Consider the following 19,971-nt stretch of genomic DNA (forward strand, 5'->3'; position numbering starts at 1 on the left):
GACAAGTCCCTGACATCCAAAGAGATCAGCTGAATGCACGTTGCCTTAGGGTTCATTCACATGAACGTGAATCTTGTCGAAACTTGTGAAACAACGCACAGCACACGGCCCCATTGATTTCAATGGGGCTGTTCACACATGCGTGAGATTTCATGTAGCAAGTGTCCGTTGCATGTAACTCACTGCATGTCCTATATTGGTGCGGATTCACCCACCTAGCCGTATGGAGCGTAAAAAATAAAATAAAATAAAATTAATTAATTTAAAAAAAAAAAGCCATGCCCTATCTACTGTGGAATTATGCAGCAAATTTTACCCATTGCAATGGATGAAATGCAATCATCTTAAGAACAGTTTTAGGTTAATATATGTCAGGTCGTACCTTCTGGAATATGCATAGACTTGGAAATGTCCGGGAGATATCTAATTTTATTAGCTCCAGGCTGGCTTCCCTGTCCGATGCCGACAAACCTGAATCTACAGAGAAATGCACATAATCATCAATCAAGTCCACACTGCCCCAATATAACTCCGACAAGATGAGACGTTTTCTCTATTACATGTTTATCCTCCTAGCTTGACCACAAATAGATTAGAGTCTTTCTCCCCAAACTGAGCAGCTAGGACTGTGTTATCTGCAGGATCTCCCTATACACCAATATTCATATTTAATGGGATGTATTCAATGGAGAACAAATCTTTGTTTCAAATCATGGGGATGGAAGAAATGTTGACGATCTCCTTTAACAACATCTTCCTACACATCGTTGAGATACGGCAAAAGATATAATTGAGGGTGATCTACGTTCTGTAAGTTTGGCAGGTTGCCTCTGATGCTCCGCCAAGCAACCTAGCCTCAGGCATCCATCTTCGAGTCTCAGCCACGTAAGCAGGAATTTCCATGGCCGTTGATTTCAAGACAACCCGATGACACAGCTCAGAGACCCAAAAATCCTTGAGCTAAAGGCTGAATGGGCATGACACATGGGTCCTTCCGATCTAGCAACATGTGGGGTCCAAGCTCACAGACCGCCAACTTCTGACATCTCTCATGGACATGCCAGAAATGTAAAAAAAATAAAATAAATGTTAAGCTTCTCTTTAAAAACGACCCGTCACCTCTCCGGACAGGTCTATTTTAGAACAATTGTGGAACATCTTTTCTTAGAACTCTAGGTAGTGGCGTTCCTCGGTTATTCCTCCTAGAAATAATGAATAAATTGACAACTGGGAGTTACTAGTTGGGGGTGTGTCCCTACAGTGTCTAAAATTGTCCAATCAGTGCTGACTGAGAGACTGTAGGGACACACCCATTTGACGAGAATTGTAAAACCCAGTTGTCCATTCCTAAATTTCTAGGAGGAATAACATGTTATTATCTATACACAATACCATCTGAAATATTACTTTTTACTTGGAACACTGGAGCGCGCACAAACACACGCACGCACCAACCTCCTGACTTGTGCAGCTCTGTTTTTAACAGTACTTTATTGTACAGGCCGGGGTGGGTTAGACAAGTGTCCGTCTTATCACAGGCGGGACTATGCAGTTCAGGTATACAGTTCTTAAAACGTATTGTTAAAAATTATGCACTATTGTATGCACACAGTATGCATTTACTAGTCCACCTCCTTTCTGGTCAATTTTTCAGATGGATCCAAAACATACTAGGGATGCACGATGCATCGAAACTTTGATACTGTTTTGATACCGTGCATTCCCAAACTATTCAATACCATTATTTCATGTATTTCGATACTAAGCTGTGCGGCCGCACAGCTTAGTATAGGAACACATGAATGTACGAGAGCGGGGCTCCGGGTGTGTAACACTGCGATTGTCCTGCTCCGGAGTCCTGACAACAAGTGCGCACCGTCAGCATGAAATGATGCGACCAGCGCTGCACTAATGATTGCTTGCACTGAAGACAGAACATGGCGGGCGCACTGCAAAACACCCCCCACATTCAGTCTTCGATGCTGCCCCGCCGCTCATCACCTCATTCTGACCACGTGCGCACTTATTGTCAGGAGCGGGGCAAGGGCTGTAGTACACAGCCACAGTCCCGCTGTAACGGCGGAGATGAGAGAAACCTCTCATCTCCACCGCTGTTCTCCCTGAATTCTGTGATCAAAGCGGACCGCAGCATTCTGAGGAAAATGAGAAGGGGGGGATGCCCTTTGGATCGAGTCACAGGGAATTCCTGTGACCCGATCGAGGGCGGGCCACACCATATATGAGCAGACAGCCCAGAGTCCATTGAAGGACTGTTAGGGCATATAGACTAATGTGCTGGCATATAGATATATGCCAGTACATTAAAGTAAAAAAAACACACACATTACAATAAACCTTAAAATAAGTCTCGATACATAAAATACACATATTCGGTATCGTCGCGACCGTAATAACACATTTATAGCGTCATTCAGGTTTACGCGGTTATAAAATGAAATAAAAACCGCTTTCACTTATTAATGTGGGGCACGAGGTGTTATGAATTTTGAACCTCCATGTTCCTCACATTAATAGTAATGAACCCCATCATGTACCTTACACATTAACCCAATGTTGTCCATTCTGACTGAGGAACATGATGGGGTTAATTACTATTAATGTGAGGCACGTGGAGGTTCAAGATTCATCACACCACGCGCCTCATCAGAAAATGGAAGAACTTTTTTTTTAATTCTTATTGTTGGCAAAAGTATAGTTTTGGTATTGAAATCGCAATACACGAAGTATCGGTATCTAAGTCCAAATTCCGGTATCGTGACAACCCTAAAGCATACATTTGCATAAATCTGCTAACACACACAAAAATAAATAAAAAAAGTACTAATGCATAACCTTTTTTTTTTGCAGTCCCTTAAAATATGTCAAAAGGCTTTTCAAAATGACACATATGCCTTGACAAGTGTCAACCATAAAAGCACACATCACAGATACAGGTCAGCCAGACCCTATAACGGCAAGCCACAGGTACCACCATGTACCTCCAGCCATAGCCGGGACTGTATACACATCTTACACTGCAATAGACAAAGTATTGCCGATCTGCGTCATTTACGACATAGTGTGAATGGTGGTCAGGCAATGGGGCGGTCTCAGCAGGTTGGGAAATACACATAACTTTGTGTATTACAGCGTAAGATGAGAGGTCATTGCTGGGAGTGACAGGCCGCCTTCTTATGCGATCTCCTACCCCTCAGGCAGGGGTGCAGTGACCAATCTCAGTACACACTGTATAACAGAATTGGGTCACCTCCTGTCTCTATTCACTTATACCTGCAGCAAAGCGTATCACAGCTCTGACAACGGGTGTTCCTATAAAATAAAAACACTTAAAGCAAAATTTACTAAAAGTAAAAAGTATAATTTGAGGTCTAAGGCTATGTTCACATCTGTGTTCGGTATTCTGTCATTCTACTCTGCCAGAGGAGCAGAACAAGGGAATAACCGGAAGTGCCGGTTACACCACAGACACCAACGGCAGCCAATGGAACCAAATGACTTTATTAGGTTCTGTTAGGTTGTCCATGTTTTACCGGTAACCATAGAGCAGAATGCTTATCTATTGTTTCCGGTGTTTTCGCCGGAATCTGCAACGGAGCCTTCAACGCAGATGTGAATTAGGTCTAAAGGTGTATGACACTTGTATGCGATTGTGCAGTAGCCACTTACAATGCCATACTAGTACAAATTTGTTGAAGTTACATGTCGTATCATCATTTTTATTTTGCACTTGCAACGGGAAGCTGTATTCATATACACCGCCGTAACACAACTTATACACGCAATGTGGTTAACAGGGGCAGCAGAGCACCATCTAACCCCTTCTATTCACAGACCAGCTGAATCTACACGTTACCTTCATTATCGACATCAGACCCTCCCATGCTCATAGATTTCCATCGGTCCTTGGCCCGAGATAAACAGATATCGTACAGCTCTAGAAAATAAAACAATTACTACTTTATTTTTGGCTTACCGCATAAAATCGGCCATGAGACTCACATGCTCAAACAGCAAAATAAATAGAATATATATATATATATATATATATATTCTAACAGTGACTAGCACTTTACGGTTAATTAAAAGGGTTGACGCATCAACACTTATTCGGGTATTTGGGCTTAGGGGTTAGAACCCTACTCTGGAGCCCCCTCTATTAATGGTCATTTGAATGGTTATCGTGTGATATTACATTTCCCCTGCAGTCCGCTCCTCTCAGAGTTGGCAATGTGAAAACTTGGACCTTTTATAGTGGCCGTAAAATAAAATAAAAAAAGTTTGATGTTTTTTTTGGAAGCTGGAAGAATTTGTGCAGGTTTTTGTAATTATTTTACAGATCATAGTAAATGCTACTCCTGTGTTCATATCAGTATGATCAGCCAGAGACATTTACCACTTAATAATCTTTGGGTTTCATTTTAGTTTTCCAATATGTCTGTAAAAAAACGTTGGCCTTCCTTGATTTTTGCATAGAAAAAATAAATAAAAAAATAGCAAGTTGGCAACCCTGACTTCCCATAGTGATCAGCTGATTGCCGGAGCTTTCTGATTGCCGAACCTGCTTCAGTTTAAATTGAAATCTATTCCAGAGATATGGCGCACTGTTGTGTTGCATCCTTATATGATAATTTGCTGTAGATAGCCTACAGGGCATGAACTACTCTCAAGCGGCCTTGCGCGGATTGGTCAGAATCAGAAGCAGGGAAGTTAGCTCCGCCCCATTGCCTAACTACTTCAAATTAGCATATAGGGAGCAAACACACAGTGGGCCATACCTCTGGAATGGGGGGGGGGTCCAAGAAAAGAAGCAAAAATATATCAAAGTCGCTGCTAATCGGGTAGACCGCACTATTCAAGTCAGTTAACCAGTTCAACTTTAAAGATGATGCCACATCTCTTATTACCCCCCCCCCCGTTATGATGCCTCTCTTACTCCCATCTTTCATTACTAGTATGTTAGTGCTTGAGGTAATAATTGATTCTTTGTAGAAAACCATCTAAAAACACAGTGCTGGGGTGCAGAACGGTCTTAACCACAGATAATGCCTCTTAATCCAGAAGGTATAGATGTAGGAAGACCCTTTAAAGCCAATTATTAATACTCACACTAGACTACGTTCTAATAAAAACAAATATTAACTTACTGACACAAGCTCCATTCTTACCGTGAGTGATATTTAACTCGTTGCCAATTGCCAAACTCCAGACTTTTCCTCTCACGCTAGGTGGTATCCCCTGCCACCACATCTCGCGAACTTTACGAGAACAACACCTAATGGCAAAATAGGTGGAGAAAGACATTAGTAATAGGCCATTACAAAACTTAGATATTGTCGTGTTTATATATCAATGTGAAACGCGTGTGCATTTTTTTTTACAATCATTTTCATAGTTTTGCCTCCACTTACGTGGATTCCCAGTTGGGTAGAATCTCATTGCTCCACATTGAAGCGGCATTTCCAATACTTTCCTCCAATTTACACCTCTCCTTGAGTTGTTTTTTCTTTCTCTGGGCCTCTTTAAATTCTGAAAATAAACATGCATGATTCAAACGTAAAATTCATATATAGTCGTAATTTGGGGAACATCTAGAGAAAGCAGAACATATTTAGCAGCTCAGATGGAACGATGTTTGCTGCAAACTATGGGGACGGAGAATTCCTCTGTGAACTGCTCATGTGAAATATGAAGTCTGGCAGCCACAAGTCAGTGTTTAAACAAATATTGGCACAGATACCAAGCTCATACCGATATTCTGTCTAGTACGTTCACGAATGCCTCAGAAGAGTTTTTGACTCTCTAGCAATAAAGTAAGAGGCCAGCGATTGGCTGCAGTGGCACGTGACTGCTGCAGGAGCTTCCCGGAACCAGAGCGACAGTGAACAGCATCTCAGCACTGGAGCGGGGGGCACTTCAGGAGGAGAATATCTGTTTTTTAGGTTATCCTATTCCCTGCCCTGCTGACGATATTGAAAAGTTCCGGATAACGTTGATAATTTGCTACAATGTATCAGTACATTGTATCCACTTCTCAACTGAAAGCCAGATTAATGGCCGTTGCACACGACCAAGTGCCACTCGGACCGTTTTTCACGGCATCCAAGTGGCACCCGATAGTTTTCACGGACCCATCCACTTTGGTGGGTGAATTGGGTCCATTTTCATGGACCTGACTTTCCGATCTGTGGAGAGATAGGCCCTATCTTTCCACGGATCACGGACGGGACTCGGCCGGCACACACAGTCGTGTGAATGAAGCATTAGGCCCTGTTCACATGACAGGGTTTCCCGGCCGTGTGACGGCCGTTCAAAAAACGGCCATCACACGGCCGCAGTAGGAACAATAGACCCCCGAATGAGGCTAATCACATGACCGATTTTTGACGGCGCGGGAAACTGGGCCATCAAAAAATGGTGCATGCCCTATTTTCGGCCGTTCTCACTTCGCACTACCTACAAGGGCGCTGTGTGGCATTAGCTACTGGGGGGGGGGGGCTGTGTGGCATTACCTACAAGGGGGGCTGTGTGGCATTACCTACAAGGGGGGCTGTGACAGTATCTACAGAGGGCAGTGTGTGGCATTATCTACAGAGGGAAGTGTGTGGCAAAAAATAAAATAAAAAAATGTACAAATGAAATTCATCCGATTTTAAAATGGACGCAAAACGAGTCAAAATCGGCCGCTAAAAACGGAAACACGTCCGACACTCGGACCCCGTCGTGTGAATAGAGCTTTATTCAAATGACCGGCCGTTTTTCACAGCCAATTTATAGACAAGTCTATTCAGGGATCCGGGAAAATGGGCAAAAATATTTTTCCCAGGCCTTTCAAACGGTCTTTTAAAAAAAAACATCACACACCAGAGTTTCACGGTCGTCAGAATAGGGCCTAGTCTGTGTGAGTTTTCAGGCTCCGGATGTGAACAAATATGTTCAAATTCACTGACAACAACCAGAGATCTTTAAAACGGGGAAGAATTGAAACATATTAGGAAACTGTGTAGCTTTTCATTGTGCAGTAATTAAAGGCTATGTAAACCTTTTGAAGACTTTTCGTAAAAAAATAAAATAAAAACATTTATTTAAGTGCAACTTTGTAATTAGTTTTTATTAAAAATAATTTTGACTTTTTGGAGATACAGCTTCTATGTATCCTGGATATATAGAAGCTGTATCTTGTGCTGAAACCCGAATCAGTCAGGTCAGCGGGACAGACTGATTCGGTGACAGCGGGTCCCGCTTGTCCCTGACACGCAGTATCCAACACCCATCCTTTTTTGGATTGTGGCACGGAGCAGACCAGAATCAAGGATTCAACTTTACCCCTTTAAAATGTCAATACAGAATGACATAATAGTCCTATTCGATGATTGCGTGTAGTGACCTTTTCATATCTGTGTGCACAGAATGTAAATGTCAGTAAGAATTGATGATGTCGGCAGTGGATTTCAGGGCAGGGCAGTATCTGTAGTTCCCAACAAGCAGCACTACTGAACAGAGCAGAGAATGGATCCGTCATGTCCGAACATAAAGCAATGAATGAGGGGCCGTACGGTTCTGTAGCACGACTTACAATGCAGGAAACGTGCACCGTTCACCTACTTCTCCCGGCCATGAATAATACAGGACGACTGGCACAAGTGTCTACAGAGCCTGTATTGATTGGAGACTTGGATGAGTCAGTATTTGTTGGAACGTGATCTTCATTTATTGTCGGTTACATGTTTTCAGCCAGGAAGTTAATCAAAGACCCTGGTGACTATTCTTCATTAACCCCAGATTATCCAGTTCCTCACTCAGTCTCCTAACCTTTTTATTAACTAAAAATTATAATTTAGCTTTTATGACTTTCAGGATAATTTTCTACATTTGTTAAAATTAATTAAAGAAAAATGTGATAATCCGGCACCATAGACAGATAATGTGACGTTGGCTCTAAAATTGATGTATTAACAAAAATAAGGCCTTGTTCACACTGCTGTTCGGGTGTTTAGTCTACAGTTTTGTCACTTTTGATGGAAAGAATGGCGCAGCATGCAGTGCTATTTTTTTCAGTCAGAAAAGATGAAAATCTCAATGGGGTCCATCAGAAGCCATTTGGATCCGTAGTACGACGGACCCGGCACAATGTCAAGGTTGACGTGACGCAAAAGTGAACAGAGCCTTAGATAATGCACCTCATTAATCCTTTCATGACCAAGGGTCATTGATTCTGTGTGTCCAAGTCAAATTTTCCATTTCCGATATGCACTTCTTTAAACGTGATATTCAAAGCGGTTGCAAAGATATTATCAACTATTTTTACAAGACTTAGGTGGCTTTTGTTTTCTAGATTAGATTACTTAATTCTATGTTTTTAATGTTTATTATCAGCAGACAAGTCACTAAAAATGTGAAAAAAACAAAAATTTGTCGTCATTATTAAATATATATTTATAGCTCTCTATATGGTGTTGCAGCTCTGTAATAATTAGGGTATGTTCACAGAGTGTTGACGTTTTTCGGGCCAAAAACAGATGAAAAATCGGAAGCAGAACGCTTCCAAACATCTGCCCATTGAGATCAATGGGAAAAAACGGCATTCTGTTCCAATGGGCCCGTTTTTTTACATGGCCGTTTTGAAAAACAACCGCGTAAAAAAACGGCCGTGAAAAAGTGCAGGACACTTCTTGGGACGTTTTTGGAGCGGTTTTTCATAGACTATTGAAAAAAGCTCCAAAAACGGCCATAAAAAAAAACGCTGCGAAAATCACGAGTGGCTTCAAAAACGTCTGAAAATCAGGAGCTGTTTTCCCTTGAAAACAGCTCCGTATTTTCTGAGACGTTTTTAGTCTAGTGTGTGAACATACCCTTAGTTGTCTTCTCTCTGTGAACCTGGATCGCTGTGAGGGGAGAGTGAAGGGGGCTATAAGGCTATATTAACACGACCGTGAAAAAAAGGGCAGTTAACAGATCAACTGTCCGTTTTTCATGGCTGTTTTGCATCAATGTGTCAAAATTTGAATCCATTTCCCGGCCGTCTGACCATTATTATATCCGCCATTTGCCATCCGTTTTTCATGAACATTAAAAAAATATATTTTTTTAAAAAAATGGATGAATTTAAATTTAGGGTTTTAGGGAAAACATCACAGTGCCCATGTAGATCGTGCCATAATACTCCTGTAGATAGTACCAGTGCCCACTGTAAATAGTGACAGTGCCCACATAGTGCCACAGTGCCAACTGAAGATTGTGCCAATGACCACATAGTGCCATGGTGCCCACTAAAGATAGTGCCAGTGTCCAAATGGCCAGTGCCACAGTGCCCACTTTAGATAGTGTCACTCCCTGCAGATAGCACCACCACCCTGCAGATAGCGGGAACCCCCCCCCCCCCCACGTAAATGGCACCCCCTTCCTGCAGATAGCACCACTGTAGCTCGGAGCGGAATCACTCTGGCCAGGGATTCCGCTCCTACAGGGAGCCCCTAATGTCTGACGTCAGGGGTTAACTCTGAAAGCGGAATCCCCTGCAAGAGCGGGGATTTGGTCCCAGGAGTAGAACCCTGACGTCACTGTCCATAAATGGATAGTGATGCCAGGGACTTCTCCAGTAGCGGAATCCCTGGCCAGAGTGTCAGCAGGGGATTTTGCTCTTCGAGAGATCCCCTAACGTCACTGTCCAAATGGACAGTGACGTCAGGGGTTCTGTCTAGAAGCAGAATCCCCAGCAAGTGCGATTTGACACACCGGGGATTCGACATGAGGCATCGGCAGTTGGAACGTATATAGCCGTATGGAAAGTTGTGAAGGGGTTAAAATTCCTTGTTCTATAAACAGGACAATGTTCATAGTCTCCATACAATAATCTCACTGTGCAACCACCACTCCCATCCAAGGAGCAATGAATGCAGCGTGCGACTGGGATGGGTAAACACAAGGAAACACTTTGTGATAGTTATTAGGTCGAGGTTGGGGGTTCGAGGTTCTAGTTTATTCCTGGAGGACTGTCTCAGAGGCGGAAATTTTCATAGTTACCCTTCTCACAATAGGTTTGGTGCATTCATGGATTCTTCTACAATTTACGTAAAAACCATAGAAAACCATTTAATCCCTTACCGCACCAGGACACACCTGTATTGTAGTGCTTTAAGGCACCGGGACGTACCGGTGCGTCCTGGCTAAAAACTGTCACCCTGTCAAAGGACAGGGTGACAGAACTGTGCCGTCAACTGTTTATGACTGTTGATCGGCACAGTAAGAAGACAGGGGACCAATCACAGCGGTCCTGGCCGGCGATTGCTGTGATTGGTCAATCACAGCAGACTGACCAATCACAGCTCCATGAGAAGGTGTATGTGATGGCGCTGGCTCAGAAGCTGAGCCAGCGCCAACACCGCCGGTTATCGGCTGTCCGAAACCCCGCTGTAACGGCCAGGAGCGGAGCTAGGCTCCGATCCGGCCGATTAAATCCTTAGATGCAGCGATCGCTGCATCGAAGTGTCTTCTAGCCTGTCGGCAACCATGATGGTTGCCACGGGGACTGATGTCAGCGGTTTGTAACAGCTGACATCGCGCTCTAACGGCCAGGACCGGAGCTAGGCCCCAATCTGGCCGATTAACCCCTTAGATGCAGCTATCGTATCTAAGCGATTAGATCGCACCCAACCATCGGCACACGCGGGGGTTCCGGTGGTTGCTATGGCAACCGTAGACTAACAATCACTTCCTAGTACGGAAGCCTATTAGGCCCCGTCAGGTGGCAAAGCCTAATAGGCTTGCTGTCAGTGAATAGCTGACAGCTCTAATACACTGCACTATGTAGGTAGTGCAGTGTATTAGAATAGCAATCAGGGCTTCATGCCTTCAAGTCCCCTAGTGGGACAAAAAAAAAAAAAAAAAGTTAACAAGTTAGAAATGTTGTAAAAATGTAAAAAAAAAAAGCTTCATGTTAAAAAACACGAACAGCCTTTTTTCCCATAATAAGTCTTTTATTACAGGAAAAAAACAGAAAACAGAAAACATAAAAAAAAAAAAAAAAGTACACATATGTGGTACCCCCGCGTCCGTAACTATAAAAATATCACCTTATTTTACCCGCACGGTGAACACCGTAAAAAATTTAACTATTCCAGAATCGCTGTTTGTTAGTCATTACCCCTCCCAAAACAGAATAAAAAAAAGTTGCATGTACCCCAAAATTATACCATAAACATGCAGCCCGTCCCACAAAAAACAAGCCCTTCCACAGCTTTTTTGATGGAAAAAATAAAAAAAAGTTATGGCTCTCAGAATATGGTGACACAAAAATAATAATAATTTGAAACAAAAAAGTGATTTTATTGTGCAGGCGCTGCAAAACATAAGTAAAACTATCTACATATGGTATCGCCGTAATCGTACCGACCCACAGAATAAAGCAAAATTGTCATTCATAGCGCATGGCGAAAGCCGTAAAAAAAATTAAAAATATCAGAATTGCTGGTTTTTGGTCACCTTGCTTGCCAAAAAATTAAATAAAAAAAAAATATCACATGGTACCAATGAAAACTACAGATTGTCCCGCAACAAATAAGACCTCACACAGCTCCGGTGGAGAAAAAATAAAAGAAGTTCTGGCTCTCAGAATATGGCGATGCAAAATGTGCAGTGTGTCCAAAAGTGGATAAGATCTGGCGCCATTTATCAGTGCGACACCGGCCACATATCTGTGGAATATAATTTATTTACCCCATTATTATACGCTCTTATTAGGAAACGGCACGATTTTCGATATTCCAAACTGGAAGGTCAATAGAAAGCTTCTTTTTAAAAGAGACAGCCATAATAATCTTTCAGCAGCATCCACTGAATTTAGGTCAACAAAGCAGGTTTATCCATCTCCCCTGAGGAATCGTTTTGTCAGGAGGAAACGCATTGGGAGGACATTCATTCATCACATTTCATCTGAAAGAGGTTTTCCACTCTCTTGGCATTTGACAGAATTGATGGAGGACTTTTAACACCAAAAGAAAGGGGTAGGAGGGCAACAGTCCCTAAGGCTATGTTCACACGGAGTATTTTGACGAGTTTTTTGATGCGGAAACCGCGTCGCAAAACTCGGCAAAAACGGCCCGAAAATGCCTCCCATTGATTTCAATGGGAGGCTTCGGCGTCTTTTTCCCACGAGCAGTAAAACTGCCTCGCGAGAAAAAGAAGCGGCATGCCTTATCTTCGGGCGCTTCCGCCTCTGACCTCCCATTGACTTCAATGGGAGGCAGAGAAAGCGTATTTCGCTGTGTTTTATGCCCGCAGCGCTCAATGGCCGCGGGCGAAAAACTCTGCGAAAATCGGCGTGCAGGGAGAGGAAAATCTGCCTCAAACTTCCAAACGGAATTTTGAGGCAGATATTCCTCCTGCAAAATACTCCGTGTGAACATAGCCTAAGGCTATGTTCACACGGGGTACTTTGCCGAGTTTTTTGACGCGGAAACCGCGTCGCAAAACTCGGCAAAAACGGCCCGAGAACGCCTCCCATTGATTTCAATGGGAGGCGTCGGCGTCTTTTTCCCGCGAGCAGTAAAACTGCCTCGCGGGAAAAAGAAGCGACATGCCCTATCTTCGGGCGCTTCCGCCTCTGACCTCCCATTGACTTCAATGGGAGGCAGGAGAAAGGGGATTTCTCGCTGTTTTATGCCCGCGGCGCTCAATGGCCGCGGGCGAAAAATGGCGCGATAATCGCCGCGAAAATCGGCGTGCAGGGAGAGGAATATCTGCCTCAAAGTTCCAAACGGAATTTTGAGGCAGATATTCCTCCCCCAAAATACTCCGTGTGAACATAGCCTAAATCTCCATATTATTCCTAAATGTCAATAATGAAAGAAAAATAACAAAATGTTGGCGAGACCTCTAGAGAAAAGACAAATAAAACAGAGGTGGACAATTAGCCGTCTTAAAAATCTTTTGAAGTGCATATCATAGAACGTATATGAAAAAAATGCATGTAAAAACTGTCATATGAAATTTACACGTATACATGTTTTTTACTCTAATAATGTTATTAAAGAAAATAGAGTAAAGTTATATTTTAATATACTCCGGATCTATTCTCTTTCAATATTACGGAGAACAAAATAAATACTTGTTGTCCAGGTGGTGGACTATAAACAATACCATCAAAATGTACCCTCTTATTATGTCCTGATGTTCTCTGCACAGCTTACATATACCCCCACATCATAAACTGAAATACCAGCACAACCCCAAAAAATAAAAAAACTACCACTAAGCAAAATCTGCGCTCTAAAAGCCAAATGAAAATTGGGTGCAAAACAACATTTTTGAATAAAATTTTTTTTTTTTCATTTTCACTGCCTCATGCTAATACAATCTATGAAACACCTGAGGGATCAAAATGTTCACTACATCCCTAGATGATTACCCTGAGGGGTATAGTTTCCAAAATGGAGTCACTTCTCAGGAGTTTCTACTGTACTTCTACCTCAGGGGCTGTGCAAATGCGACATGGCGCCACATCAACCAAAATCTACATGCCAAGTAGCACTCGTGCCATTCTGAGCCCTGCCGTGTGTCCAAGCAGTAGTTTATTACCACATATGGGGTATTGCCGCACTCGGGAGAAATTTGTTTACAATTGTTGGGGCGATTTTTCTCCTTTATTCCTTGTGAAAATGAAAAAAAAAATCAACATTTTAGTGGAAAGAATGTAGATTTTCATTTTCACTGCCGAATTCCAATAAATTCAGCAAAAAAAACAGTGGGGTCAAAATGCTCACTATACCACTACATAAGTTCCACGAGGGGTGTAGTTTCCCAAATAGGGTCACTTTGGCTGGGTTTGCACTATTTTGGCCCCTCAGTGGCTTTGCAAATGTGACATGACGCCGCAAACCATTCCAGCAAAACTTAAGCTCCAAAAGTCAAATGGCGCTCCGTCCTTTCTAAGCCCCGCCGTGTGTCCAAACAGCAGTATTTTACCACATATGGGGTATTGCTGTGCTCAAAAGAGTTTTCTTTACAAATGTTAGGGTGCTTTTTCTCCCTTATCTATTGTAAAACTGAAAAAAATCTGTGCTAAATCTACATTTTATTAGAAAAAAAATATTTAGATTTTCAATTTCACGGCATAATTCTCATGAATTATGCAAAACCGTGTGGGGTCAAAATGCTAACTATACCCCTAGAAATAGTCCTTGAGGGGTGTAGTTTCAAAAATGGGTCAGTTTTGGGGGGGGGGGGGGTTTCCGCTGTTTTGTTCCCTCCAGGGCGTTGCAAACCCGACATGGCACTGAAAACTATTCTGGGAAAATCTGCTCTCCAAAATTGAAATGGTGCGCCTTCCCTTGCGAGCCCTGCCGTGGGTCCAAACAGTAGTTTATTACCACATATGTTGGATTGCCGTAATCGGGAGAAGATGCTTTACAAATTTTGGGGTGCTTTTTCTCATTTATTCCTTGTAAAAATTGAAAATGTCTACGTTTTTTTAGATTTTCATTTTTACAGACCTACAGGCATTTTCCAATAAGTTTAGTAATGAAACTGTGGGGTCAAAATGCTCACCATACCCCTAGATAAATTTCTTGAGGGGTGTAATTACCAAAATGGGGTCACTTTTGGGGGGTTTCCACTGTTTTGGCACCACAAGACCTCTTCAAACCTGACATGGTGCCTAAAATATATTGTAAAAAAGGCGGCCCCAAAATCCACTAGGTGCTCCTTTGCTTCTGAGTCCTTCGCAGTACACTAGGGCCACATGAGGGATATATTTCTAAAAACTGCAGAATCTGGGTAATAAATATTAAGTTGCGTTTCTCTGGTAAAACCTTCTGTGTTAAAGAATTTTTTTTTTATTACCAATGCATTTTGGCAAAAAAAAATGAAAATGGTAAATTTCCCCTCTACCTTGCTTTAATTCCTATGAAACGCCTTTCTGAATGTTGTTTTGAATGCTTTGAGGGTTCTAGTTTTTAAACTGGGGTGATTTATGGGGACTTTCTAATATATAAGGCCCTCAAAGCCACTTCAGAACTGAACTGGTCTCTGAAAAAATGGCCTTTTGAAATTTTCTTGAAAATATGAGAAATTGCTGCTTAAGTTCTAAGCCTTGTAACGTCCTAGAAAAATAAAAATACTTTAAAAAAATGATGCAAACATAAAGTAGACATATGGGGAATGTTAACTAGTAACTATTTTGTGTGGTATTACTATCTGTCTTACAAGCAAATACATTTAAATTTAGAAATATGCTAATTTTTGCAAATTTTCTCAGAATTTTGTGTTTTTTCACAAATAAACACTGAATATATCGACCAAATTTTACCACTAACATAAAGTACATTGTGTCACGAGAAAACAATCTCAGAACCGCCTGGATACATAAAAGCATTCCAGAATTATTAACACAAAGGGACATGTCACATTTGAAAAAATTGTGTCAAGGCCAAAACAGGCTGTGTCCTTAAGGGGTTAAAGTATCATGGTAACCACCTACCTACAAGCTATATGCAATGTACGGTCAACCGACATGGGTAAGTAACCTCCTTCCCCGGGGGGGCGTAGGAGCTCCACAATGCCTTCCTGTACGGTCTGCGGCAGGAGACAGTCAGAATTAAGGGTCAGGGATGGGGTCTTTATTTGGTAGCATTTTGGCTAGGGTTACACTGTAGTGTGTATTGTCTGCAGCACTGCGGGAATGTGTAGGACACTGGGCTGGTTGTCTTTGCTTGTTCCATACATGACCAGATATTTACCTCTCCTTTTAGCTTGGGCCACCATTTCTTCATATTCTTGTCGGTGTTTCTGGGCTTCTTCAGCTGGTTTGGCCGGAAGGTTACTGTGGAGATTACACATATTATTGGTCAGTGCAGCCTAAAAAAAAAACAACTGAAAAAAGCATAGCTATATAAAAAAAAAGAAATGAAAAAAAAAGTCCATATGAACTAAACCTAAAGTAGGTAGTAGTTTCTAATACACAGATCAGTAAGACTGACAGGAAGGCTGCTAAAGAATATACAAACATCGCAGATACACATCTGGCTAAGTTCACACTACGTTTGGGGCATATATGTTCAACCGGCACGTTTGAAATAGAAATATGCCAAAAATATGCCTCAGACGTATGCAACTGCATGCCTATACCTACATGAAGATTTTTATTGTCTATTTATTTCTCAACATGCATACAAAAGATAATAATTTCAATCCAATATTTAAGGGTTAAACATGAGTGAATTTGTTAGTTTCTTTTTAATCTTCTCCGTTTTTGTTTTTTTCTAAAAATCTGTAAAATGGCAGCTCGCCATTTTCCACGCCGCAAACCCAAAAAGTTCTGAATCCAATACTTTTTGCAACCACTTATGTCTAGAGGGGTCCCCAGAAAATAAACTTATTTTAGGGTGTCCCGCTGTAGAGACCGCCAGTGATAATCTCTGCAATCTGTGAATAACCTGGCGGCAATAGTTTAATTCACCTTTAGCGCCACCACAGGAGAAATGGCGCGAGAGCGAGAGAGCGCTCTTTGTAGAAAAACTTTCTAATTGATGTAGATTAAGAATGACTAACTTCCAAATTACTACTAAGCAGCCATTTTTACATTTTGGGTGAAAAAAAACCATTCAATTTTTTTTCAAAAAAAACATGCCGCAATGTGACACCTGTCCAGAGACTCGAAAACAGAATATACAGCTCAGAAAAATTACACCACCACATCAGAAACAAATGCGATCAGTTCTTGTAGAGACATTACTCCTCAACATATAAGCCAGTCACGTCCACAGTGATACAGATCAGAGAAGCAATCTATATTCAGTGTACAAGGCCATATCCAGACCCATTAATGTAACTTTCAGTCTGCAGACGTAGTGCAGGAAAAGCCATTCCTCAGCTTGAAAACCAATTATCAAACAAGAACATATATCTTAGGCAATCACACCAAAATCGAAAAAGTTTTACGCCACCTGACAAAAACAAGTCTACCGTCACAACTTTTTTTTCCTCCAATGTATCGAAAATTAAAAGTGAACTAACATTGCAAATAGTAAACGTTTCCTATCATTTTATCTACAGCTTCTATGCAGGCCTATGCATCTCCATGGTAACAGACTGTAGTCAGCATTGCAAGTGTAGTCGGATCCTGCAGCTTTATTCCATTCCATCTGTCCCCTCCCTCCTTGCTGAACATTCAAATGTATGTATGTAAAAAATAGGGTCAGGGAGTACGATTGCAGGATCAGACTACAAAGCGTTTGTTTGTAGTCTGTAACCATGGAGACACAGGTCTGCATAGGAGATGTAGACACAAAATACTAGGAAAAATATCAAGACTATCTGCAAAGTTGCTGCATTGTAATTTTACAATCGGAGATATAACTTAGGGCATGGCCCCACGTGGTGTATTTCTTCCGCAACTGTCCGCATCAATGCCGCACAGAATCTGCGTTGCAGATTCTGTTGCGGATCTGCCCAAAATGTGCAGTAAATTGATGCGGACTAGCCGTTGCGTATTGAGGTGAAAGTACTTCCCTTCTCTCTATCAGTGCAAGATAGAGAGAAGGGACAGCACTTTCCCTAGTGAAAGTCAAAGAAATTCATACTTACCGGCCGTTGTCTTGATGACGCGTCCCTCTTTCGGCATCCAGCCCGACCTCCCTGGATGACGCGCCAGTCCATGTGACCGCTGCAGCCTGTGATTGGCTGCAGCCGTCACTTAGACTGAAACATCATCCTGGGAAGCCGGACTGGAGAAAGAAGCAGAAAGTTCTCGGTAAGGCCCCATGCACACGAGCGTAAAAAACCTCCGTTTTTGCGGACCGCAATTGCGGTCCGCAAAAACGGAGCCGTTCACTTTCATTGAACACAGACACCTTTCCGTAGCACTACGGAAGTGTGTCCGTGCCGTGGAAATGTTCCGGGAATTATGGAACATGTCCGTTCTTTCGCATTTTGCGGGCCGTGCTCCCATACTTTGTATGGGAGCACGGCCCGAAAATGCGGCTGTCAGTCAGCGGCCGGCCGTGCCCGCAATCGCGGGCCGTGATTGCGGGCACGGTCGTGTGCATGGGGCCTTAGTATGAACTTCTATTTTTTTTACAGGTTGCTGTATATTGTGATCGGTAGTCACTGTCCAGGGTGCTGTAACAGTTACTGCCGATCGCTTAACTCTTTCAGCACCCTGGACAGTGACTATTTACTGACGTCGCCTAGCAACGCTCCCGTAATTACGGGTGCACACACAGTCACCCGTAATTACCGATGCACACATATAGTCACCCGTAATTACGGGAGCCCCATTGACTTCCTCAGTCTGGCTGTAGACCTAGAAATACATAGGTCCAGCCAGAATGAAGAAATCTCATGTCAAAAAACCAATACGTTCCGCAGCACACATAACATGTGCATGACATCTGCAGACTTCATTGCGCAGTCCGCAACATCGATTGTATGCTGCGGACACCAAACGAACACTACTAAAAAGCAGTGGAAGGCAATGGAGAAACGGGTCCGCTGCGGATTAACGCTGCGGAGTGTCCGCAGCGGAATTCCAGAGCAATTCCGCCACGTGGGGCTTTGCCCTGAGTTACAAAAGGTGGACAAGGAATTAAAGAAATCTGCACCCATTGAACGTCCCAAATGGTCTGATCAGGGGGCATAAACTGTTGACACTTTATATGCAAAAATGGTGACCTGAGCACCTGAAGAAATCCACAGGACTAGTAGTCTATATGCACTACTGATTGACCAAGAGGGCTCAGGCTTCATGATCATTCTGCGCTGAAACTTCAGCCATTGTTTAGTGGATTCACAGGTTCCTATAGTCCGTGTAGGTGCTGTAAATAATCTCTCTAAATGCTGTTTACAGCCGCTCAAGCAATATGGCTGCCCCCATAATCATGTACAGAACAAAGAATTTAAAAAAATAAATAAAAAAAAAATAAAAAAAGATGATAAAAAAAAATAGTGTTTAACTATCTGCTTTTAATGAGCAAAAAAATATATAGGTGATACATTCCCTTTAATGAGAAGAGATTGCATTTAACTGGGTAAAAAGGAATTGGGCTGCAGATCAATATCTAACAAAAATAAAAATACAACTTCACCAAACTCACTTATGAAAATATTTTAAATATTGGTCAAACATTAACTTTACTTTATACCAGCAGTGGAAACATTATTGTAGGTTATTAGGCCATAAACACGTCAGAGGGGGGGGGGGGGTCCTCTACTCCTAATCCTCCTCTGAGCCAGAGACGCTGACGAGCGGCGGATCTCACGCTGACGAACTCAAGCCGCCCACGTATTACATGTGTATCCGCACATCTGAATGGCTGCCATGTAATACTACATTGCAGTAGCTGCAGGGAACAGTCTGGCTGCTCCGTGGCTCCTTATGTGATGTGACAACCCCTTTAACATGTGCCTACAATAACCAAGGAATCTTCAGTACTCCCGTCATGTCCTCTGGTAACCTCTGCACGGATTTTCCACTTCCGCTTCCCTCCTACACCCAACTGAATACCTGCTATTTGCTTTGCATGCTTTTTTTTTTAATCTTAGTGTACTGCATTAGCCGTAGTTCGCAATTTTTTGACAGGCAGAAAAAAAAAAAAAAAATCTGCCTCTAATTCCTTCAGGAATTTCGTGGCAGATTTTGAAATGCCAGCGTTGTTGGACGCTTTTTTTTCTGCCTATTTTGGGACTTTTTAAGCCATTAACAGTAATGCAAAAACCGCAGGCAAAAAATGCTCCAAACAAGTGCCGCAGGATTTCTGCCTCACGTAGATTTCAATCCAAAAGTCAGCCGAAGAAAAATAACGCTTCTGCCTCCCATTGAGATCAACGGTGGGTGATTTGGATAGTTTCTTGGCGCCGATTCTGATGCAGTTTGCAGAGTGGCTCCAGGTACGTATTACAGACGCATTCCCTGTGCCGCCGGCTGGTGCATTGTGTTCTTTCTTAAAAGCAATGCTTCAA

At 42.4% G+C, this 19,971-nt stretch overlaps 1 protein-coding gene across 4 annotated transcripts in view; it reads right to left on the reverse strand.

The window, feature by feature from the left end:
- TBC1D14 (TBC1 domain family member 14) overlaps positions 1-19,971 on the reverse strand; it is a 92,462-nt gene that overhangs the window by 9,549 nt on the left and 62,942 nt on the right. For all 4 annotated transcript variants that reach the window (XM_075857763.1, XM_075857772.1, XM_075857781.1 and 1 more), the window contains 5 exons: positions 15,753-15,835; positions 5,430-5,547; positions 5,187-5,293; positions 3,875-3,955; positions 383-477 (listed from right to left, as the gene is read on the reverse strand). In XM_075857763.1, coding sequence (XP_075713878.1) covers positions 383-477; positions 3,875-3,955; positions 5,187-5,293; positions 5,430-5,547; positions 15,753-15,835 — 484 coding nt within the window. The remainder of the gene's footprint in view (positions 1-382; positions 478-3,874; positions 3,956-5,186; positions 5,294-5,429; positions 5,548-15,752; positions 15,836-19,971) is intronic.

This window comes from Rhinoderma darwinii, chromosome 1 (genome assembly GCF_050947455.1).
Source record: "Rhinoderma darwinii isolate aRhiDar2 chromosome 1, aRhiDar2.hap1, whole genome shotgun sequence".
Lineage (NCBI taxonomy): Eukaryota > Metazoa > Chordata > Amphibia > Anura > Rhinodermatidae > Rhinoderma > Rhinoderma darwinii.